Source organism: Castor canadensis, chromosome 10 (assembly GCF_047511655.1).
Source record: "Castor canadensis chromosome 10, mCasCan1.hap1v2, whole genome shotgun sequence".
Lineage (NCBI taxonomy): Eukaryota > Metazoa > Chordata > Mammalia > Rodentia > Castoridae > Castor > Castor canadensis.
This window is the reverse complement of record NC_133395.1, coordinates 54879656-54904430: the sequence shown is the minus strand read 5'-3', so window position 1 is coordinate 54904430 and position 24775 is coordinate 54879656. Positions and strand designations below refer to the sequence as shown.

At 41.6% G+C, this 24775-nt stretch overlaps 1 protein-coding gene across 2 annotated transcripts; it reads right to left on the bottom strand.

Annotated features, from left to right (window-relative positions):
* Positions 1-24775, bottom strand: Cnmd (chondromodulin). Of its 2 annotated transcripts, none has more exons than XM_020164901.2 (7): positions 24588-24775; positions 23989-24129; positions 18694-18834; positions 12386-12499; positions 8822-8975; positions 4179-4345; positions 1-527 (listed from the first exon to the last, which is right to left on the bottom strand). In XM_020164901.2, exons 1-7 carry the CDS (start codon positions 24657-24659, stop codon positions 315-317), a joined length of 1002 nt encoding a protein of 333 aa, XP_020020490.1. In that variant the 5' UTR covers positions 24660-24775; the 3' UTR covers positions 1-314. The 2 variants fall into 2 exon arrangements, with proteins under 2 accessions (XP_020020490.1, XP_020020481.1); XM_020164892.2 differs by having other exon boundaries at positions 1-530; positions 24588-24774.

Below are 24775 nucleotides of genomic sequence, written 5' to 3'. Positions count from 1 at the left end.
TCTTTGACAAATTGTAAATAAGTTTTGTTTATTTCATAATAGCTGAGGAAGACTTACAGTAGGCATTATTGTCAAAGCAAAGCAAATAATGAAGGGATTATTATGACATTGTAGACACACTACCCTTTCAGTACATTTGCACATGGTAGATAACAGTTCTGGAAAGCAATTCAGAAAATCTTACAAGTATCTAGGACGACATTGGTCAGGTTGAGTATAAAATACTTTGTGGCCCCTCAGCATCAGCATACTTTCTTTGGTTGTCAACTCTCAAGTTAATTCTTACTTGACAGTGCCAAATACATGAAGTGATTTCACACCATGCCCAAGATGCGGGCCACCCACCAGCTACATGGCATGACAACTCTGCAGGCTGACCGGCATCCTTGATAATTATAAGGCCATGGATAGTAGCCTCCCAGAGGTTCGCAGATCTTCTGGCAGTGGGTGTAACTCCGCCTACATTCTATACAGCAGATTCCTTCATGATCCAGTCTAGGGTCAAATGTCATGCTTTCCCCTTCCTGCTGCTGTGAAATAAAGGGATTAGTTGTATTTTCTACATAATGAGAAGGTTCTAGCATGCATGATACTTTAAAATAAAGATGAGTTGGGCCAGGCCCTGGTAGCTCATGCCTGTAATCCTAGCTATTCAGGAGGCAGAGATCAGGAGGATGGTGGTTTAAAGCCAGCCCAGACAATTCTGTGAGACCCTAACTCAAGAAACCCTGCACAAAAATAGGGCTGGTATGCTGGCTCAAGGTGAAGACCCTGAATTAAAGCCCCGGTATGGTAAAAACAAAACAAAAAAACCGAGTTGTTCACTGCTATGAGGAGTCATAATAGTTGTAAGTTTCCTATCTTGTAACCTGCCACCATTCAGAATTGCTTCTGACACCAAGGAATCTTCACCCACCTAATCTGCCATTGGCAGAAATATAGTGTGTGTGTGTGTGTGTGTGTGTGTGTGTGTGTGTGTGTGTGTGTGTGTGTGTGTTCAATGATATTCTGAAGTTCCCCCATCCTTTAGTGAAACATGGTTACCGAGTGACTCAATTTGTTTTAAATAAGAAAACAAAAGTAACATTTTTATGTTGAACATTTTTATGTTGAACATTTTTATGTTGAACACTGGTGCCTTCCTGTAGTAATGGCTTTCATGGTCGTCATTGATCTAGATTAAGGATGGATTTCAGTTCTAGTTCCACTGGCTCCCAGAGTACTCTCAAGTTGTTTCTCCTCCCTTTACTTTAGCAACAGAAGGGGGATGGTCTCTCTATGGGTATAAAAGGGCTCAGAAAAGCTTCCATAAAAATATGTAGAAGTTTAAGACCTTAAACTTTACCAAACGCAAAATCATATTGATGAAGTAAAACTTTCCATTTTCACTGCTGGACATATTACAATTCTCGAAGAAACTTGCCCTGTGTTCACTTTGCCTATGTGGTCTGCCTTTTCAAGGATTTCTAGGGATCAGGGTTCTGTATGGATGCTGTCTTAATATTCTGAACTATAATGCCAAGACGTCCTCATCTTTAAATTCCCTGTGCAGTTTAACACTTCTTCCTGGAGGTAGCTGATTCTGGGATTTTTATTTTTTCAGTCTTCAGTCTTAACTTGGGGTGGGAATATTAGAAATGTCAAATTCACTGAAAAGTGGAGGAAGCTGTTGCACTGAGCATCAATACTTATACAAATGTGACAATTGCTAACTTCTTAAATTTGCTTTTTTATTCTTTTTGAGGTATTTTAAATTCTGACATGAATTTGAAGTTATTGTATTATTTCACCCATAAGTACATTAGAGTATAACTCCAAAACGACATTTTCCTACACAGCTATGCTGCCTTTATCACACCTAACAAAATGAACAAATCCTTAACACTATCTGATACAGACTGTATAAATGCCATCAAAATATCTACTATCTTACTTTCTAACATCCCTCTAAAGACTTTTTCTCCTTATCTCTTGAAATGGGTTCATCTGGAGCAACAAAAAGACAACCACCTGATTAATTGCAGCTGACTTCTTTTGGGACAAAGGGCATAAAGAGCCTGGTGGTTGAGGTATTTCCTCAATTTAAGGAAACCAACAAAGGTGGTTAGGATTAAAAAGGGAGGAAATCTTAGGCTGTTGCTTTTAAGATTTTTCTTAAAGAAGTGTCTAAAGGATTGAGATCATGGGGAGAAATGCTTGAATTATTTCTGCCTGAAGTTCAACATTTAATAAAGGAAAAATTTATCTAATTGGAGTTTTTCAATGAATATGGATCACTCAAGTCTGGAACCAGGGCAGACAAGTCACATCCTGCCATTCTGTAATGGGGCTGGTGCCCTCACATTTGAACAGGGTCAGCCAGCCTAGCTACCTGGAGAAAAAACTATTAAATTTTGTTTGCCTATTCAGTTTTTTTTTTTCTTGTTCATCTTTGAGCTGATGGAATGAAGTACTATGGCATTCTGGATTTTTCTGGTAAGCCTTGGGTTATTTAGAAAATACATTTTGCTCTAAATCGTTCTAAAATAGTCTAAAATGATAAACTACAAAATATATTTGTAACATGAAGCAGTGGAGGGCTGAATAGGCTACATGGGGAAAATACATTAGTGATTTAGCACATGAAAAGATGTTTAACCGTATACATAATTAAAGACAGGATAACCAGGAGAGAGAATTTACGCTCCCAAGAGACTGGCAAGATTAAAAGTGATGGGGCTGGGCTATGCAGTGCAGTGGTAGGCTGTGTGCTCAATGTGTGACACTCCGTGTTCAACCCCTGCACCACAAAATAAACGTTTCCATTACCATTCGTAGACGTAGCTGGTATGATTGCTTGGAAGCCAATTTAGTAGCCTCCATTAAAATGTAAAATTCCCATCTACTTTGATGTAGCAGACGTGTTTGGCATTTATACTAAAGATTTACTTCGAAGCATACATGAGTTATAATACTAATAGTTAACACTGAGCAATGCTGTGTGCCAAGATGTATGCTAAGAGCTTCCTCTGCATTACCTGCATTCCTCTAACCCTGAGTCACGTACAAGGTAGTGTACTGCAACAGAATTTACAATAGCAAGAGGGAAATAATTTATATGTCCACCAAAACACTAGTTAAGTTTCCACACGCCTATCCATGTATGGGAATATCACTAAGTGAATATTACTAAATAAATTGGCTGTTACATAGAAGATACAGAAAAAATTCCAAAATACTGTCTTGGTACTGGAAAGAGCAAAGTACAGAATTTTTGTGCTAAAAATTGTGTGTCTTCACACAAGAAACCAAGAAAATAGTCTAATTTTTACTCTGCATTTTCACTCTGTTCATATTCTTTTTTCAAAAATTACTAGCATAAATTAATTGTACTTAGGGTTTCATTGTGATGTTTACATGCATGCATGTAATGTACTTTGATCAAATTCACCCCCAAATAGTCACTGGTAATAAGCTGCTCTAGAGGGTGGTGTCTGGGTTGGAAGGTTTTCACCGTACCCTTTTGTACTGTTTTTTTTTTAAACCCTTATTTTTTACTTTAAAAACTAGTTACAAATAAATACTATCCTTTTACTACCTGCAAAGTATACTTATGGTAAATAACTATCAAATCTTGGAAGATTTGAGGTTTTAGCACCTTAAATCCTTGTAAACATCAGTTCTCAGTCAGTGCTTCAGTACGAAGCGCTGTTAGGTATGCATGCGTCTATCCTGACTGGACTAAGAGCCCCTGAGGGCAGAAGGTACTCCTGTCTCTGCGCGCAGGGCAGGTACTCCACAATGTCTGGTGAATGGTTGAGTAAAGTAGATGGAAAGGGGGATGAGAATACTTTCATTCAGTGTGTTGCCTCCAGGGCACACTCCTGGAAACATTTTAAAATAATCAAATTCCTGATAGGAATTTGTTTTCATGGATTTTCCTGTGACACAAAAAGAGAGCCCAGAAAGCAACTTGAAATTATAATCCTTTCTAACCAATAAGGATTTTACACTACAGAGGCAATGCCTAAGTGTTCCTCCCCTTAATTATAAACCATGAGCCAAGTAGATAAAGATACATTTTAAAAATAATTGAGTCACGTTCTGTTGCACACTAAGTGTTCATATGAAACCCCAAGCAGAAACACCACTTTAGCATTATGTTCGCCTGAGCATGCCATAAAAATACCAGTACATACGTGATAAGGGTTATCAGGATTGAAGGGTTCTGTATCCTCTTGAACACTGGGTCTAGTTTCGTTACTTGGTCTTCCAGGGCCTGGATTGTGCAGCGGCCCACTGTATGGTCTTCTTGTGGTAGTTGGAACAATGTTTCTTACCACTTCCCTTCTTTCTCTCTGGATTTCTGCAAAAAATTGCTATAAATTAATACCTTTATTTGAATAATTGAGATCTAATAATAATTAGATCTGCATTTTTCAAAATGAGAACTATAAGAATATCAAATGAGCTGGGCTTGCTAGTTCTCACCTGTAGTCCCAGCTATTCAAGAAGTATAGGTAGGAGGATCATGGTCCAAGGCCACCATGAAACCCTATCCAAAAAAATAACTAAAGCAAAAAAAAAAAAAAGAAGGGCCAGATGTGGCTCAAGTGACAGAGCACCTGCCTAGCAAGCATGAGGCTCTGAGCTTAAATCCCAGTAGTGCCAAAAAAAACCCAAAACCAAAAAAAACCAGAAAGCATAGCTAAATACTTTTAAGTTTTTGTACTAATGATGCTTTCTGTAATAACAAAATATGTTTTAGAGTCTTGGTTCATAGTTAAGCATACAGATAACTTGATTATTGGGTTTTTGTTTTTGTGTTTGCTTTAGTTTTTTGAGACAGGATCTCATTATGTTGCCTAGGTTGGCCTCCATCCCCTGGGCTCAAGTGATCTTCCTGGGTAGCTGGAACTACAGGTGTGAACTACCATACCCAGCTTCCTATTTTTTTTTCATTTATTTTTTTGGAGGTTCTAGGCTTGCATTCAGAGCTTTTACACTTGCTAGGCAGGTTCTCTACCACTTCAGCTACTCCCCTAGTCCCTGTTAGGTTTTATAATAATTCAAGCAGACATTGGAGGATTGTTGACAAATTTCTGTTCTCAATACCCCCCACACATTTTTTTTTCTTTGCCTGACTTCACTATGACAGCTGAATAAATAAAATTTTCTCTGCCTCCGTTGCAATGAAGAGTGGCCTGGAGTAACTCACCTAAGACATAAGAGGAATATGTTAGTGTTGTTAGTAGGAACACTTTTGCTTTCTTGGTAAAAGAGCCTAGGTAAGGCTTCCTTTGTCTTTTTCTTTTTTTTTTTCTTTCTTTGTTTTTCCAATGCTGGGTGTCAAATCCAGAGCCTCACACATGCTAGGCAAATGCTCTACAATTGAACTATATCCCTAGTCCATTTTCTTTAATGTAGATGTGATATCTGGAATTAGGAAAGCCAACTTGTAACTGTGAAGTGATAAGTACAAGGATGGTAAGCCACGGTACTACAGGTAGCAAAATGGAAACCTAGACAGATATCTGATGGTATCACAGAATAGCTGACAATGCCAGAAAACCTCTAATCTCCATGCTTGTTGCTATACAAAACAACACAAAATTAAACCCACATTTTTTTAAACCCCTGTTGTCTTTTACTTCCAGCCCTATGTATTCTTAATGGATTGACTGTATAGGTATAAAGCTTTACAGTTTGCATGGACATTATCTTGGTTTATTCATAAAAAATCATATGGAATAGAAAAAGCAGCTGCATTTATGTGTGAGGGCACCAAAGTTCTGAAAGACCAAGTGACTTGGCCAGATAACAAGATGAGTATCAGGGCTAGGTGCCAGATATGAACTCTGTCTTTCAATCCAGTGCTGTGTTAGCCACGCTGCCTCATGGATCCTACAGGATGGTTGATGGCCATATGACAAAGATGGAAGGTACCACACAATATGGTACTTTGGTGTCTGCCAGAATCTCTGTTTCTTTATCTATAAAATGGGGATAATAATTTCTAATTCTCAGGATAATGATAGTATTAATGAAAATTTGTATCTAAAGGTTTTTGTACAGTGTTTTGCATATAATAGGCACCCACATGTCATGCTTTGTTATTTATGACAACTTTGGTCAGTGTTCTAAAGCTGTAATTAACTTCCATAGAGAGTATAATTGGAGAGGCAATCGGGAGACCTGAATTCAACTCACAACTCCACTACTTAAGTAGTTGAGTGACCTCAGGCAAATTATTTAATCTCTGAACCCTACTTTCTTCATTTTAGGATGGGAATATGAGTAGTTACCCTAACAGTTGTTGGTATAAATTAAATGGGGACAAACATGACATTCTAGTACAGTGCCCGGCTCAGGGTCAGAGCTCTGTGGACATCAGCTGTCCCTCCCTCCCTTTCAACCTGTGTCCAGCCACCTTTCACAGTGCCTTTGGTAATTTAGCTGTGCAACACTGATTGCCTGCTGGCTTCAAGATCCAAAGGCAGGGGCTGCTGACCCTGGACTTGGGGGTGTCTATGAGAATTACATAAGAAGGTAGGCATTATTAGAGGGAGACTTATTTCCTTCATTTTATTGTAAAATATAACTGCACTTAAGAGAGATTAGAATGGAAAAAAAATTCTTAATGTCTGTGATATTCCATCCTATGGATATACCAACATTTATTTAATCCTTTTCTAATCTGGGAGCATGTAAGTGGTTTCTACTTTTTTGGTGTGGGTAGTATGTGAATTTTTTTCCAGTGTTGGGGATCAAACCCAGGACTTTGCCCATGCTAGGCAAGTGCTCTGTCATTAAGCTGTACTCCCAGTCCAACATGTGTCATTCTTGTGTGATGTTGTATTGACTGAATACTTAAGATGTGGTCATGCTATTGGGCTGCGAGGGACCGAAGGCCATCTTGGATGTAGGGAACAATCTCTTTCCTAAGGGTGAAGCTACTCATTGTGTCTGTCATCTTAGCACCACCAATAGAACTGTCCTGCCACCCCCACTCACCAACCCCTTGCTCTGCACTATTGTTTTTGCAAAGAATCTTGTATCATACTGTATAATTTCCTTATTTTAATTTGGTGTCTCCTCTTGCTACACTTCCTTGAGGGTGTGGAATCTTGCCTATTGTATTCACTGATGTGCCTCAAAAAACCTAGAACAAGCTTTGTGGCACATGATAGGCCTTGATTAATTTTGTTGAATGAGAGAATGAACTCTAGGTAAGAGGCTGTCTCCCAAGTAGGGAGAGCTCTACTTGGTACCAGTGTGGGAGACTCTTGTACAAGAGGTTGTGGTTCCTGAGTGGTAGAAAGCAAGAAGGCCTACCTAGATGATGGAGGGTGGGGAATGGAAAGCCAGAACTTGGCAAGAAGCCACTGGGCAAGAGCAGAAATGACAAAAGTACAGTCCATGTGGCAGCCTGCTCTCCAGCCCCCTCCAGTCATTACAGACACTCTTTCCAGAGAAGGTTTCTTTCTCATTGAGCCTACATGTGGCCTGAGGATCTTTCTTCACCCTCTGTGCCAGGAAGCCACTGCCAGTGCTTATACATTGGATCCTCCTGGCCTGGCCTGGCCTGGAGAGTAGCCATCTCCTCCATGCTCTGGAAGAGATTGGGATTCATGAGCTGTAAGAATAAGTTAGTCATGGTAGAATCAGAAATCTGCACTTTCTACCCCGGTGAAGTATTACTTTAATTGTGATAAAACAGACATAGCAAAATTTACCATTTTAATTATTTTGAGACGTACACTTCAATGGCACTGCTGCACAACCATGGCCACTATCTACCTCTAGAACTTTTTTCATTTGTAAAAAATTTAAACTACCTATTAAACACCGCTACCCAGGGCCCCACCAAGCCTGGTAGTCTTTTTGTTTTGTTTTGTTTTGTTTCTTTTAGCGATTCTGGGGTTTGAACTTAGGGCTTTGAGCTTGCTAGGCAGATGGTATACTATTTGAGCCATGCCTTCAGCCCCATCCCAACCACCTCCCCACCCCGAAATAAAAAGCCTTGTAGTTACGATGCCTGTATGTTCTTCATTTCCTCAGTGCTTTTTCATGGTGTTCAATAAAGTCAGAAAACACAGCCTATCTCAGCTGTGCTAAGAGAAAGACCTTTTTTTTTTTTTCACACTTGAACCAGAACTACAAAGTAGGCCTTTGGGAGGCCAGTGTGGTGACCACAGTGAAGTAAAGTGAGAGGTCCCCTGTGGACTGGAGAAACTCAGGGGAAAGAGCGAGTCCCTGTGGGCTCCCCTGCCCTTCATCACTTGGAAATAGCTCAAAGTTATCCTCCATCCTAACTCCGAGCCCCAGGGATCATGCATTTATTTTCTATAGACTTGGAAGCTGATGCTCAAGCCTTAAACTTGAGGAATCTCAGCCTATACCCACAGCAGCTTTTGGCTGTCCCATAATTCTAGGTCTGAACATAATAAAGATTCGCCAGCATGACAGCTTCTTCGTCCCTTGATGCTATGCCTAAAGAATTAAAAAATGTAAAACTGGAAGGTGCAAACAACTGAGATTAAGAGGCAGAGTGGCAAGAAGCGGGAGTGTCATCAATAAAAGCTGTAGGTACCACAGGTAATGCAGTGGTGTTCTGTCTTCCTGCTCTGCCTCCTGTTAGCCCTGCTGCTCCTTCCCTTCCACTCCACAGTAATGGCTGTCATTTTCCTTCTGCTTTACCTCTCATGCTAACTATGGAGACACCACCACATGCATCCTGATTGTATGTTCTTGTTGCATGCACAAGCCTGCGGAGGGGCTCAGAGGAAACTCTCAGTAAAAGGGAGGAGTCCAGTACCCATTATAAGAATTTAAGTGTTACCTTTTGGATACACGGGTTTAAGCCAGAAAATGGGGAGGTTGTCACAGAGTTCACGGACTTTAGAACTCAAGAAGCTGCTATCCTTCACAGGCTGGTCGACAGCCACCCAGATAAGAGAATTCTCTTCATATTTAACTGGCATGATCTTGCCTTCCTGTAAGTGAAATGAAATGCATTTGAGCAAAGGGGGTGGTGGCATCTGCTGCATATAAAGTCACATGTTGTTTAAATATCATTTTACCCTACGAAAACTCAGACAGAATATGTGTGTGTATGTGCATGAGTGCACGTGCGGGTGCGGGCATGCACACTCAAAGGTTCCAGTCCCTTCACAGTTCTTGTCACAATATTCAACACACCCACTCCACTGCCTTCCTCTGGATAGCTGTAATGTGTGAACACAAGTGTTCTGAGTTGAAGTGAAAATTACTTGATACCAACTTTGAGATTTAGGTTAATCTGATGTTTTTGATCAAAGATGTTTTTGAGGAAAAGCAATTGAACAGACCCTAAAATCCTATGAAGGACAGAGGAACCCTTCATTTGATGTGAAAATCTGCTGGGGTTTTGTTCTGCAGTTTCCAAACAACAATGGAAAAAGCAAGTGATTGGTTCTTTAATGTCTTCGGTTCAAAGTATTATTTAACATAAACCATTTCTCCCTTTCCCAGCTATAACAAAACATATTTCAGATGTTCCTCACATCAAGCACGCCACTGAGATTTCAAAGCTAAACCCTGGATTTTCTTCTACAGTGAGCTGCTGAGAATGGTTTGATAACCCAGGAGACAAATTTATTTTTGCTAGGTTGTTCCTTTCATGTATTTATTAGTTTGCAGTAGGTTGGAGAAATTAATATGTTTTCTCCTTACTTTTAGCTAAAAGCAGCACTTCATTTATGCTTTCTCCCTCAGGGGTAGGGTTGCATTAAAACAACTTAAAGTTATTGGAGGAAGCTAACAGTCAGGTAATCTAGTTATTTACCTCAAATGAAATGACTCCATCTGGGAAATGAATGCTCTTTGAGTGTAGTAGCTTTTTAAAGTTACAGAAAGCTGATGAAAAAATTTAGGACATAAATCTGTCCTCTCATAGTCTCAAGTGGTGTGGAGAGGAGTGGGATGATTGGAATAATGCATATAGATGTGTCCTATAAGCTAAGAACATTAAATAAACCTGGGTGCACGTGGTCTGCCCAGTTTCCTTCCTCCTCCTACCTTGCAACACAACCCTGCTTTATTGTTGACAGCAGTGTACTCAGCTCCAGGAGAGACACTTGCTTTCTCATGCCCTCCACTGGCTAGGGGTGGTAGAGTGAACTGTGCTGGCTACTGAGATCCAGGCTAAGTATGTTGGGGGGCTGAGAGGCCTGCTATTCCTGATAAGGGTAAATCAGGGTTTGCAGTGCGCAACCGTCATGTTTGGAGCAGAAGAGACTAAATAAATAAATAATCACCAAGATGCTGGGCAGAGCGGGTCCCTGTAGCCTCTGCATTGCTTACTCTGGAGAAAACAAACCCCTGTTTGCTGCAGTTACTCTAACTGAAGTTACCTGCCACTGACAGCTAAGCACAAGCCTAACTCAAACAAACAGTTTGTTTGAAATGGTTTTTGTCCATCAGAGGACCCACCATGCATGATATAAACAACTAAAATACAGGATAAATAATCTACCTCTGTGGCATAAGAATCAGGTACAGGGATTAAAATACAAAATATTTACCATGGTTATTTTCAATGATTATTGTTTGAAATAATGAAAAATTGAAGACATCTGAAATGTTTGAAGATAAAAGACATAAAAATCTACATTTTAAAAGAGCTAAAGTGAAAATATTCAGAATGTGTAGCAGTCTAATTGCACTTATGAAAACAATATCACATGCACATACAGAAAAGCCACCAAAAAGTTAACATTACTTATCTGTGGATCATGCAATTATGGGTGATTTTCTTCTCTGCATTTTTATGTGTTTACCAAATTTTCTACAGTGACAAAGTATTGTTTTTAAAAATCTGGAAAAAAACTTATCTGAAAAAGAAACACTACAAAATTTGGGTAAAGCTATGATTAGATCTTGATAAATTGGGGAGTTGGTCCTTGTGAAAGGCATGAGAGGACACCAACACATATGGGGGAAATGGCCTAACAAAAGCTGAGTGGTATGACTGTTAAAAATAGTGATAACTCAGGAGAAGCTCTAGGATCAGAACAAAGGAGGTCTTGATCCTGTTTTTGGACTGGTGTTAGTGAGTTCACGGAAGAACATGGCCTTGGCTTCTGAGTGGCTCAGTGCAGGAGAAGTAAGCTGGAGTGTCCTCACAGGGGAATGGAGCAATGGAGGTCCGCAAACCAACTCACAGGATGGACATTAGAGAAAGTGGGACTAGGAAAGAGGTAACAGAGGACATGGTGGCCTGCTTTCAATACTCACAAATTTGTTTTTAGTTTGTGTTTTGTTTTGTTTTGAGACAACACTGGCTGCTGTTGCTCCTACGGGGGCAAACAAACAGATGGTTTCCAGGTACTTTTGCTTACCCACACTTTCCCTCTTTTACCTGAGGGAGCTGACACTTGCTTCACTTCCCTCCTAGGGATGCTGGAAAGCTCAGAGATGATCCTAATAAAATTAGCAATAATGAGCTGCAGTTTTCCACTCACCACCTAGTAGATTCTATGGTGGTGGGCATAGTGCATACACCCCCAGTCTGCAGATGACAAAACTGAGGCTCAAGGAGTGAAAACCATATCCATAGCAAGTGTCAGAACTGGGACTCCAAGGTCTATTTTCTTTCCATTATACCTGCCACAGCTCAAGTGGATGATAATGGTGTGATCACTTTGTAAGCCCTAAAGTATCATAAAAATGTAAGGTATTATTATTAAATGTGTCTTCAGAACTCTGAACAGTTCTTAAATTCTTTTTAAAAATTAAGCTTAAAGACAATTTACAATAATAAATGGAAGAATTATTTAAAAAAAATTTTTTTTAAATGCACAAATTGGCACATAAAAAAGGAATTAGTTGTATGTTTTATAGCTTCATTGTGCTGACCTTGAACTAAAGGGAAGAAATTGTGGGAGGAGCCATCTCTGCTCAATGTTGGGCAAAACAATTAGAAACTGGCTAAGCCACAGGGAGAGGGTCCTGTTGAAGCTTCTAGTAGTATCCAGAATATTTGGGGAGAATTCCCACGTGGAGTGGGGCTGAAATTTAGAGGGCTTGTGAAGTCCATTTAATGAAGATTCTATCTTGTGGAATCATTTATCTTTATTGTGAAACCTTAATTACTGACCAGGTAGTGCTAGCATCCAGCAAATAAGGATTATGTGAGTGCCATGTTCTTAATGCACCTTAAAATATGGCTATAGCAAACCTTTAAATGTGCTACGTTACATCACAATGATCCCTTGGAGGCAGTAGGACAAACAGCTTAACTTCCTTTGGCAGAGAAGAAACAAAACTTAGATCCTAGTCATGAACCTATCTAGAGACTGAAGAAGTAGTGCCTTCAAGCAGTGTATGCCAAACTCTCTCCTGGTATGCACATGTTGGTACCCACCAGCTCAGAAGAGATGCTTTGCTTCGTCACGGTGCCCACCTCAGGAACACGAGCCTTTACCTGTGCTTTGATGTAGCACTTTTCTCCTCCAGCAAAACGGATTCCCGTGATGCCCTGTGAGATAAAAGATCTTCTGTCCATCTATCCATCCATTCATCTATTTAATTTTATTGTCTACTGTGTGCCAGGCACCATTCCAGGTGCCAAGTATAGGGATGAACAAAACATAAAACCCCAGTTCTCATGGAATTTACCTTTTAGCATTATTTCCTAATAATAAAAATAGAGATGAAGTCATGTAGAAATAAGGGCTAGGAAGAAAAGTAAGGCGTAGGAGGATAGGAATACCGGGGTGGCACTTTAGTTAGCATGGTTAGGAGAAGTGACTGCAAGGGGTGACATCTGAGTGAAGGCAGAGTACGAGTAAGTTAGTTACTCCATCTACACCAGAAGCTCAGATAATTGCCATCTTGTCAACACAGTCTTCTCTGAGCTCCACAGCAAGGTCAGCCCTTTTGCCTCCAACTAAAGTCCCCTTGTCATTTGATACTTAGTCTACACTGCTCACTCAATTACAAACTTCTAGAGATCAGTATCTGAGTCTTTATTTTTTTTCCCAAAAAAATGTTTGTCAAATTAACTCCATTAATTCCTGAGCCCAGAGTAAACAGAAAAGCTTTCTATAAACCAGAAGATGGTGGGAGGGTGTGCTATGATCAAAATACATTATGAAAATAAAATAGTGAAGCCCATTAAAAATTATTTTTAAAAGGGGAGAAGAGATAAAAAGAGCAATGGAGGGGGTAAATACGATTACAGTACCTCATATGCATGTATGGAAATACCACAATGAAAACCTTTGTACAATTGTAAAAAAATAGGAGATGAATTTTGTTCCTAGACCTTACTCAAAAACATGGGTACTTTTTTTTTTTTTGTCCCCTGTGAGATATAAACATTGTCTCCTTCTGTCTGGGATCAGCCTCAAGGGAACATTAGCCACGAGCTTCCTTTTGGTTGCCAGTGGGCACTGCTTCTACCTTCAGGGGTGCATGCAGGGGTGACTGCATGGTTTGTCCCTGGAGTATTTGCTTTTATTCTGCTGTTTTTAGTTTCACAACAAGTGAGTGGCCAAAAATATCCTTAAAGCTCACAAACTTAGTGCCATGCTAATGGAAACGCCACCAAAAGTCTGAACTTTGATAATCTGATAATCTCTTATTATGTTGAGATAATGAATGTCAGGATGACACAGAACTAGTTCCAGGGATGGTTCTAAGGAATGGAGGGCAAAGAACGCTTACAAATCTAGGAGTCCTCATGCAAAATTCACTCCTCTTAAATGAAGAATGAAGTTAAACATAAGTCACGCTGGAGGAGATTCATGGTAAATTCTACCCTATTTGTGTTCAGAAGCTGGTGGATAACAGTCTGGTGAACAGAGAAGGAAAGGTGTATTCTTCCCAAAGTGACTTGTTATTTGCGTTAAGCCCTGCTTGGCTATGTGCACACACCCAACTGGGTTCAGCTATTTCTCCCAGCACTAGTTCTCTCAGACAGAGGCAGGCATGGTCCCTGCTTCACAGAGGAAGAGCCCAAGGCTGACTGTAGAGGTCTGACTGCAGGCACCAGAATCCCCTGGAGAGATTTTAAGAACACACTGGCTGGGCCCTCCCCAAGGATTCCCACTGGACTGGTGGTGTGGGACTCAGGCACTGAGAATTCAAACACTCTCCAGGTGTGTATAATGTACAGCCAGAGCCAGGACCACCAGTTTAGGACAAAGAGAACTCACGCAGAGTAAGTTTTTCTTTCTGTACCAGGGACTCAAACTTTTTGCTCGCATGAGATTCACTGGGAGGACTCATTAAATAACACAGAGTGTTGGGTCTCACCCTGAGTTTCTAATTCAGTAGGTCTAAAATTTGCATTTCCAGTAAGATCTTGGATGCTACCCTGCTGGTGGCCTGAGGAGCCCATTTTGAGAACCACTGCTCTCTGCTGTGGTACCTGCCAAATTTCTGCAAGGCAATCTAGGACTCATAGTTTGAAAAACAGAGGACAGCGGAGGGAGACCACTATCTCCTTCTCTGATATGTTCTCCATCTTCAAACCTTCAAGTCCTCTGAATGTGAGCTATGTGGGAGAAAACACTATGCTGCGGTTCCCACACCCCAAAAGGAGAAAGCAGATTCCACAGAAGATCAACAGCACTGAATGTGAATCTAATATTGAGTTAGTTCTGATGGTCCACACATGGTGGAGAGAACTGAAACTCCACGGGGATGGGACCAGTGGGAAGGAATTCACACATATTCACCACCGTGTCTAGCTACAGATCTGCATCAAGCAGCCAGATCTATTAGGAGATTAAACAAAGGTAACTAAAAGAAACACAAGAAAGATAAGCAAACAAGGCCTTAGAAGCTGGTGATAACGAAGAAATTTGCTAACAAAGGCAATAAGTGAAGATTTAAAAAAATATAATATTCTTTATCCAAAGAGTCAGGAAATTCTACCTTAGTTGTATAGGTTTTCTTTCTAAGGGATTTCATCTGTGTTTGTGACTCCCGTGAGGTTCTCAAGTTGGGCAGGGAGTCTGGACCCTAAAGGGCAGTTTAGACCTCTTTGGGGTAGTCTGGTTATCACAGACTGGGGGATTCCTGATCTTACTGGGCAGTGCCAGGGATGCCGGGTCCCCGCCCAGAGCCTGGAGTAGTCCTGAACAACTAACTGTCGGGGTCCAAAGAAAAATACTGTTTGTGGATATCTATGTAAGCCTAGAACCCAATGCCATTTTATGTATAAACACAGAACGATTTCAATAGAGTTTAAATGTGTGAGAAATTTGCTAGAAATGCAATTACTATGAAAATGGAGAGAAATTGGTGTTTTTTAAAAAAAATTTTTGGCAGAACTGGGGTTTAACTCAGGGCCTTACACTTGCTAGGCAAGTGCAGCACCACTTGAGCCACACCTCCAGCCCTTTTTGCTTTAGCTTATTTTTCAGGGAAGGTGTTGCTTTTGCCTGAGGCTGACCTCAGGCCTTGATTCTTCTGCCTCTGCTTCCCACATGGCTGGGATCACAGGTATATGCCAAGAAGCCCAACTTGTTTTATCAGATAGGGTCTCACTTTTTTTTTGCCTGGACTGGTCTTGAACTGAGATCTGCCTCCTGTATAGCTGGGATTGTTGCTGTGGAGATGGGTTTTTGCTACACAGCCCAGAATTGAACTGGAAATCCTCCTGTCTCCACCTCCTGCGTGTTGGGATTACAGGTGTATGCCACCATATACCCAGAGAAAAATTGGTACTTGTGCCCACTGTTTGAGAAAAATCACATAACACTTAATTGCCAAAACACACTATGTCCATCTGTGTTTTAGGTTGTAGTGTCGACAGTCATTCAACTACCAATGCATGTGTTTGAGTTTATGTCTTCTAATGGATCAGGCTGGGCATTTACATATTAAATTCATATTTTACTATAAGGTACCTTAATTTGTCTTCTTTTATGTTACAGTTGGGGGCTATATTGATTTTTGAAATCAATAGCCTGCCTATCTTCCAGATAGGTTATACTATCCTTTTATTCCTCCAGTTTTTTAAATTATAAATTTCAAACATTCACACATTAGAAGAATTATACAGTGAATACTCATATATCCACTGGTACAGTCTCTTAATTTTGAATCAGGATTTTTGCTATTGAAATGGGGAATTAGGTCTAGGGGCTTGGCTTACACCAACAGCACAAATGCTGTATATTTTAGAATATACAGCCGCGTGGTATGGATTAACCCGGTTTTTGTAGCTCTCAGCGTTCAGAGCCTCAAGTAGTTTTTTTTCAGTGTTACTCTAGCTCAGGAGGTCTTTTTTTCTCCATTCAGCTTTATTAAAATCTTGTTGGGGTCTGGGGTGAACAGGGGAGATCGTTCATTTGAGTTCAGAACCTTTTGTAATCTGGCCCCACCTATGCGTGTGTCATGTCCCCTTCTCACTGTTCAACCACACTGGAAGCAGTGCACTTCTGTTCATGATTGTTCCCTGGACCTGGAAAGCCCCTGCCCCTACCTCTCTTTTTGTTGAAGTCCAGACCATTCCTCAGTGCCTGATTCAATTATCATCGCCTCTTGTCAAACCTGCTCACAGCCCCTGATCGGCAGTGAATCCTCTGTGAGCTCTGTGCACTCTGCTCACAGCTCAACACAGCGCGTTTCCGGGGCTGACCTGAAGCCATTTCTCTCTCTCTCTCCCTCTCTCCCGCTGTGTGTCTGCCTCTTGACTAGACTAGAAGTTTCTTGAGGGATGAGTATCAGTCATCTTCCATCTCCCATGCTTAGCACTGTCCCTTGCACAACACAGCTTCAATCAACACTTCCTCTATTTGAGTGGTGGTTTAAAATACAGGAGAAAGTAATAGCAAATGACCAGAGAGGCTGATTCATGTGTTTTCAAAAGTCCAGGCTTGTTTAAACTTATAACAGGTACCATCCATCAAAAAAGATGTTCTACTCACCAGTTCTGACTTAGAGAAATGCAGACGCTATCAAAGAGAATTGATCAGTTTATAAAATATTTGTGGCTCTCTTGGTCTACGAGGACAAGACACAACCAAGCCCATTATTCGAAAGAACCAGCAGATTATAAAACAGATATACAGGCTTGAGGTTAAAATGTTTTCCAAGGATATTCTTGATGTGTGAATGTCCTGAGAGAGACAGATCTTTTCTTATTCATCTTTGTAGCTCCCTTTGCATATCTTGATATTGTGGCCCATCACAGTTGTTCAGTTTTGTTCTGGACTGAATGATGAGTGTAGAGAAGCCACATTTTATTAGTTTATATTGAGCAGTACAAAGAAAAAATGCTTTTACCCTGTCCTGGCTCTCTCAGTAAAAACCTTTAATAGGTCCAGAGCCATTTGCAAAGCTGTGACCAAAATGCAGCTGGGCACATTCAGAGCTGCAGAGCCTGTCCCCAGGGCAGGGACCACTCTGAACATAGCCAATCCTTGTCCTCATCAATATGTAACATCCCAGGGCTCTAATGTTAGCATCTGTTGGGAATTCAAAAGAACTTGTGACATGCATTTGATAACAACAAAAAGAGTGTTTTGATTAAAATGAAAAGCATTTTTAGGTTTTTCTCATCAATTATAGGAAGATGGGCGGATGAGATGTGTGTGGCCAATAAACTCTCAGAAGAAACAGTATTTCTAAGGGTCCTTCTTCATTATGAAGTTTAACTTACTGCATCTGCAGATCTAACAGAACCCAAATAGTGATGCTTCTTCTCATCACAGAACATCAGAGTGAACGAGATATTTATGTTGGCCAATGGGAAATTAAGCCTGGAGTGACACTTTGGTTTGCAGATGTACGCTGAAGCATCACTCAATTGCTAAATTTCTCAAATTGCCTGTAAATTAAATTTTTGTAAGACAAAACAGTCTTCAAAGGGAACTCAGATGTTTTATCTGTAATAGGCCATAGCTAGATAACCTAGGCTATCATAGGGAATTTGCCCATGCTAATTTCCTGGATTAAATGGGAAGTCAGAAGAATGGAGAAAAGTATGTAGGTAGATCTGACTTAGTGTTGATGAGACTATTGGGTCATTAAAATTTCTTTCCTCTCTAGAAGTTCAATTTTCAGACCTCATTACCTTCTAGGACAGTTTGAGGAATTTATTTGCCATTTTACAGGAAATTACTTGGAAAGACATAGTTCTTTCAAATCATTCTGCCTAGACTTTATATAATTCCAGGAAGAACTTGTTCTTTTCAATGGCATTGTGATTTTTTCCCATTTTTTAAAAAAATCAAGCTTTATTTTGATTTCTAGGTCTGTATCTTTCATTTCCTAGAAGTAAAATTAGTTTTCAAAACAGACTTCTTTAAGAACATGAATCCAGTAAATATGCCTTTCCTCTTCCCTTTCTTTAAGGTGGGGAGTCTTACTATGTTGCCAAACTGCCTCAAACTCTTGGGTTCACGTGATCCTTCTGCCTCAGCCTCCTGAGTAGTTGAGATGACAGAAGCATATCTGCACATTCAAAGGTATTCTTCTTGTGTTGTATTTTACTCCCCCATGGAGATGTCTTTTCATTTTGAAAATATGAACACAAAGCGTGGTCCTTTTTCAGGAAGTACATGCTATAAGACAAATGCACTTATCAGTGGCTGTATGAGACACTGTAAAGAACAGTTACCACTTGGGTGTGTGTGGGATGCTCCTTCTCCTTGAGTTGGGACAGTCTCCTGGGCTTGCCTGGCTAAACTCTCTAAATGCATGAAATATACTTACATTCTGGAAATCATTAACTTCAATTGCTTCTTCAGCTCCACTTCCCATTTTAAAGGTCTCCAAGTTGTTCCCAGCATCTATTTCCATTGACCCATCTTGTAATTTCCCATTGATACTCATGGTGTAATGGACATTGTAAATCTGGAAGTGAACACCAGAGTTAGTGAAGCTTTCTTTAGACCTGCAGTGTGTGAGGGGGCCATCATAGTTTTCAGAGATACACAGAATCATCCTTAATAGTAATACATTTATATGCGAGGACTCCATCCATTCACAATCACTTAGTACAATGATTTCTACCAAAAAATCTTACGAGTAAAACCTTTGCTACTTTCTGACATCTATTTGAATAGCTCAGTGATTCACAATGGCAGTAATTCGAATAGCAGTGATTCACCCAGCTGCCTTTTTAAAAAAATTTTTTGGTTATTAATTAAACAGTTTATTGTCCTTAAATTTATACCAGTAAAATTTCAATGTCAGTTAAGTTTTATGATAAAAATAAAAACGGAAACAAACCACTGAACCAAAGTGGCAGAGGAAACCAAGGCTCAGCAGCATGACTGGTCTGGTCTGGATAAACACATTTGTAAAAAAGTGTGACTTTATCCAAGAAGAAAGCTTCTAAATTCAATGTTTAGAACTGTTTCTGATTGAGCCTTTAAAAACTGGGGACTGGCAAACAACCCAGCTGCTTTTGATGTGCAGACACTCTTGGTACCATACGCAGGTTTTACCCTGAACCAATGAAATTGGAACTGTGGTACTGGGATTTCAGAGTGGTTTTTCATTTTCTAAGCACAATTGTCTTTGCAGCTGGGTTGAGAACCATTGATGGATACACAGAAATTGAGGTGGCAGAGAGTCAACTGAGCTTTCAGCTGAAGAAGTCTGCAGTGTGCGTCCATTGAAAAGTGATTTCAATTTTTGGTCAAGATTAGCTATGGACTGTAGCATACAGTAAGGACGGCAGACAGGGCTAGGATATTCCTAATGCAGAGCAGCATTTGTAGAGAGCAAGGTCGTGTGCACATCTGTTCCTGTCAGAAGGGAAACTCACTTAACCCTATGGGATGGGCATATGGTAGCGTGTGGGACATTTTGTACAGTTGGACATGTGGCAGTGTGGAAGAGGAGAGGGAACTTGACACTGCAGAAGACCTATGGCCCAGAATGCAGAACAGCTGTCCACACCACGGGTTCTTGGGTCGTGGGAGTTGCTTGGCACGTAGAATGAAGTTGGACCTCATGGGTGGTTTTCATTTATGTCTCTAGAGCTCTGAGATTTCATGGGTGTAGCCCAGAGGTGAGGTGGTGGAGAGGTAAGGCCATGAGGCCATGTCTCCCTTGTCTACCACAGTCTACCCAGAGTGGCTCTGCTTCTTATCTGTCTTGTGTGTGTGTGTGTGTGTATGTGTGTGTATGTGTTGCATTTCTGAGTAAGATTTTCTTAGAAAAATTCTGCCACTTAGAATTCTTTTTTTGTTTTCTACTGAAGTAAATGATCCAGAGGGCTTTCTTAGCTTAGACTTCTTATCACTATACTAATTTAAAAATGATTCACATCCTGCTCCTGCTCTGTGCAGCTGCCCTGCTAGACCTTTCTGGGTGTGATGAGGCTAGTTAGTGGGGTTTTCTTCCTTCTTTATTTTTTAGACTTAGAGGCATATGAATCCTATATCCATCTATCTATCTAGCCACAATATATGATTAGATAAATTATATGTGTGTACATATACATATGTATAAATCTTCAAAGAGGAAGAATGAGAACTGATCAAAGATGCTTTCTACCTGATGGCAGGTCAGCCAGTCAGAACTGCAAATAGCTCCAATTTAATTCAAGTCTGATTTTCTCCCTAGATACGAAGAGTGACTGCTACGTGGACAAACACTGGAAAATGTATCTGTTGTTATTGGATCATTACTTGGAGAAAGCTCATTATTACAAGACCTGCAGAACATTGTTTTGTTTTGTCACCAGAGATGTAGACATGGCTTTGCCACCTCCACCCTTCCTTTCAGGCTGCAGTATTCACTTGACGGGACAGAAAACACCAACATCTACCTAAGCTGGCCCTCTTCCCTCCTTTGAGGAACTTGGATGCCTGCAGTTTACTGTCCCCCAAGACGGCCTGACCACTTCTAGGGGTTCTGACTTAGTAGAGCTGGAGCAGAGCCCCAAATCAATCTGTTTTCCCTTTGCTCCTCAGGTGGTCCTCCAGCTCAGTGAGAGAAACCTGTTTTCTTTGGCCCAGTCAGGGCTTTCTGCAGGACAGGCTGAGAAAGCAGGCTCTGTTCTGCCTGGGGCTCTCTAAGCAGCCACTGTTCATACAGGTTAATGATAACTGTCAAAACAGCCTGGCCTGTGACTTCCTGCTGGCATAAATGTGTCCTCTCTACTCAGGTAATAAGAGTCTCTCTTTCTCGTTTTCCTTTTTTTTTTTAAAGCATTGGCTAAAACAACGCAACATTTAAGAGCTTATGCCATTTCCAGATTATTCACAGCTGGCCTGCCATCCTAATTTCACTTTTGGCCACCTTCACCTCTTCCCCCAATCAAGGCTCTATGCTAGATAATGCATACTTTGGAATGTCATCCCATTTTGTATGCACACAACACTGTCTTCCCCAGGAGCCTGTGTCTTCCTAAAGGGATGAGGCAGGGTAGAGGAGGGTGGGAGCCACTCTGCAGTTTCCAAAGTTCTGGACTTGGAGTTGGGCAGGAGGCTGGGCTACGGGGCAGCAATTACATTGTCTACTCTAAGCCCAGGGAGCTAAGGCGATTTCTTTCCAAGTACAATGAAGTTTATTGTTTGCCAAAATTCTGCTCAGTGCGGTGCCTTTTGCAGCCAAGGATATTTGCTAATGAGTTTTTAATAAGGCCTACGTTCTATAAGATTAATTACATCATGTTTGGGAAAATGCCTAAGAAAATTAGTCTGGGAAGAAAGGCCCCAAGCAGTGGTCTCCTTCCCTCATCCCACAGGGTGGGGGGTCAGTCATCTGGCATTGGCAAGAATTTCCCATATTTCAATGTGTTGTTCCATTTATAATAATGTGGATGAAAAATGGCCTTAATATTTGAGCTCAGTCAGTGATCCCCTGTGAAGCACCCCAGGCTTCACATTCCTCCAGCTAAATTTGAGTGGCCCTGTCCTCAGGAATTTACCCATACTAAAGGGAGAAGAGGTGAGTTATAGCTGATTCTCCTCTGTAAACCCAAACAGAAGAGCAGAGACACAGATGATTTCCCAAAATAGGCTAATCCATTTAGCTTGACAGTCATTCTGTTTGACAGACATACCATTTTTGATCACATTTTATTCGAGTGATTTAGATTTGTATTTGGAGAAATCAGACCCATGCATGTGCTTTGCATAGATGGTGCAAAATTTACTCTCTTTAGAATCTTGTGATTTGTTCTGTAGACTTAAATAATATGGATCAGCATTAGATATGTGGGGAGGAAAAAAAAGCCTACCATGATTTTCTTTATTCTCCCGTCTGTGTAGGAAATAGCAATAACTTTGACTGTTGGCAGTAAAATGTGATTCACTATTCCTCCGTATTCTTAGAATTTAATACTGCTCTCTTGAACTACACAGCCAAACATCTTGCAGGAAAGTGAAAGATGTGAGAAAGGGGAGCCTTGCTTATTCAGTAGGATTTTTCAATCTCTCTTAGAAGCTTGTCAGTTAGCCATTTTGTCTTGAATAATTAAACGCCAAATGGTATTCCTTTTATATATATCATGACCCTAATATTTACAAAAAAATTAAAAAGCAAATCTAATTTTATCCCCAAATGACCTATACCATTGAGGTTTGGTTATCTATAAAAGACAGTATTAACATCAAACTTCCAAAGGGATGGTAATCCAAACCCTGCTACTAATGGAGATGTAGACATTGAAGTCGTTCTCATGTTCAGATTTTCTGCTTTCAAATATGAGCATCTGGCTCAGCTTCTCCACTTAAAATACAAATACATTTAAGGCACTTTTCAAATCCACACAAAATACAGTGCAATTCTGATCTTACAAATTGATGCTTGTAAATTTGATATAGTCTCTAAAACAGACTCAGTGCTAAATGGCATGCTTACCTACATTAGGCATTTGAGTTAGAAATACAAATTATGCAGTGACTGCAGAAGATGTGATGTGTAAAATGGTTGAATTGCTTCCAGCACTATTTTCTCTAAGTACTGGAATTCGTTCATGCTTTGAATTTCATGGTGGGAGAGAGGGGGGAAAAACAGCAGTCACAGATCTTCGGAGGACAGGGATTAAGAAAGAACCCTTTGTGTGCACCCTGGAGATGGAATTCTTTCCCATTAGTTGAAATAAGCTTATACCCAATGTGGCAATGGTCATCAAGATAAAATGCTCCTTTTTACACAGGTGGAAACATGCAGGTATTTAGAGAACACACTGGAACTCTGCCCAGGCAGGCTAGAAGCAGCTTTTATACCCCTGAGAGCACATGGAGCTTTAAAACAAATAGCTGCATACAAAGAAGGTAGGGCAGTATTTAGTGAGACATTTACCATGAAATCACATGTGACTGGTCCAGAATTGATTCTTAAAGAGATTTGCCACCTTTAAGGAAGTTAGACTTAAAACAAAACAAAGCAAAACAACAAAAACAGAGTGAGAGAGAAGGGAGAGTTAATGAATAGGACACAGATACACATACACACACACACACACACACACAACCAGCCTCCTAAAGGATCAAAATTCACCTCTCACTATGGGTCTAAATATTCCTCTCCTTCCCCTTGTGCTAGGTCTTAAATTTATAGCTTTTCTCAGCTGGGACAGGCACTGAGGGTCATTCAGTTCCATTTCTTCCTTTGTGAGTGAGTAAGCTGAATTCAATTAGGCAACGTGCGCTACTCATGGTCACACAAGTGGCAAGTGGAAGTGCCAGGCCAGGATGGGCCAAGTCGGCTTTCCTGCCACGGTCTGCTGCCTTCCCTAGTGCTGTTCCAGTGCTCTTTCTCAAACCCCGACTTGCCTCCCCACCATGTTGCCTATGAGCAGACAGCAGTAGAGCTGGGTGGAAGAGAGGTGTCCCCAGAGGACCCAGAAGGCGGGCCTCACGGTGACCAGCAGGCCAGCCAACCACTGAGTTCCCCTCGCCGACCAGCACTCTGGCTCCACCTAGAGGGGATCTTGAGTGTGACAGAGAGGACCTGGCACCCCGCACGCCTCGGGACCCTGCGCCCCTCTCCGCCCAACGCACCCGGACCCCAGTCGGTGCCCCGCACACCACACTTTGGACTTACGTGATTGTCGCTACCCTTCCAGAAGTAGAATGCCCCGATGGCTCCGAAGAGCAGCAGCACCGCCCCGGAAATGAGGACCACGGCTCCGACCTTGAGCAGCCGCGCGGGGCTGGAGGGCTTCACGGTCACGGTGGCGTACGCCTGCGGGCCGGGACGGAGAGGGACGGGTCGCCACTGCGCGTCCCTGCGCCGGGGCCCCGGGGAATCGGCGTGTGTGTACTCTGGGGGTTGGGGGAAGTGGCTCTCCCTGAGCTCCTCAGGGACCTCTTCCTCCGCTATCCCTCCCGAGGGTCTCTGGTCCTGAGGCTTGCAAATGCCAGACGCAAACTTTTCGAGGGACATCGCCTTCTCTGTTGCCACAGGATGACTCCCTCCCCTCCCATCTGTGAATTCCAAGCCCCCTGCACACTCTCGCGCGGGATGCCATTCCACGCACACATCTGGGCACCCAAATTTGCCGCCCCACCCCCGTCCCCCGACCCATCGCACGTTCAATGGCACAAATACCCAACCCGTGGTAGTGGATCCGGACACCCTTGGGCAGCCTGAGCTAGTGTGGACTACCCGGCAGGAGGACTGGAGATCCCGGCGGTACTCACCGGGGGACTGCAAAACTCGACGTCGTCTGGCCCCACCAGGGTGATAGGGACTTTGTCGGAGTTCTCTGCCATGGCTCCAACAGGAAGAGCAAGACACTTGGAAACTGCGTGCGTCCTGGGCTCTGTCCCACTGCCCTTTCGACGCAGAGCGCACACACCGTGCACTGTCCCGCCTGGGCCAGCCCAGC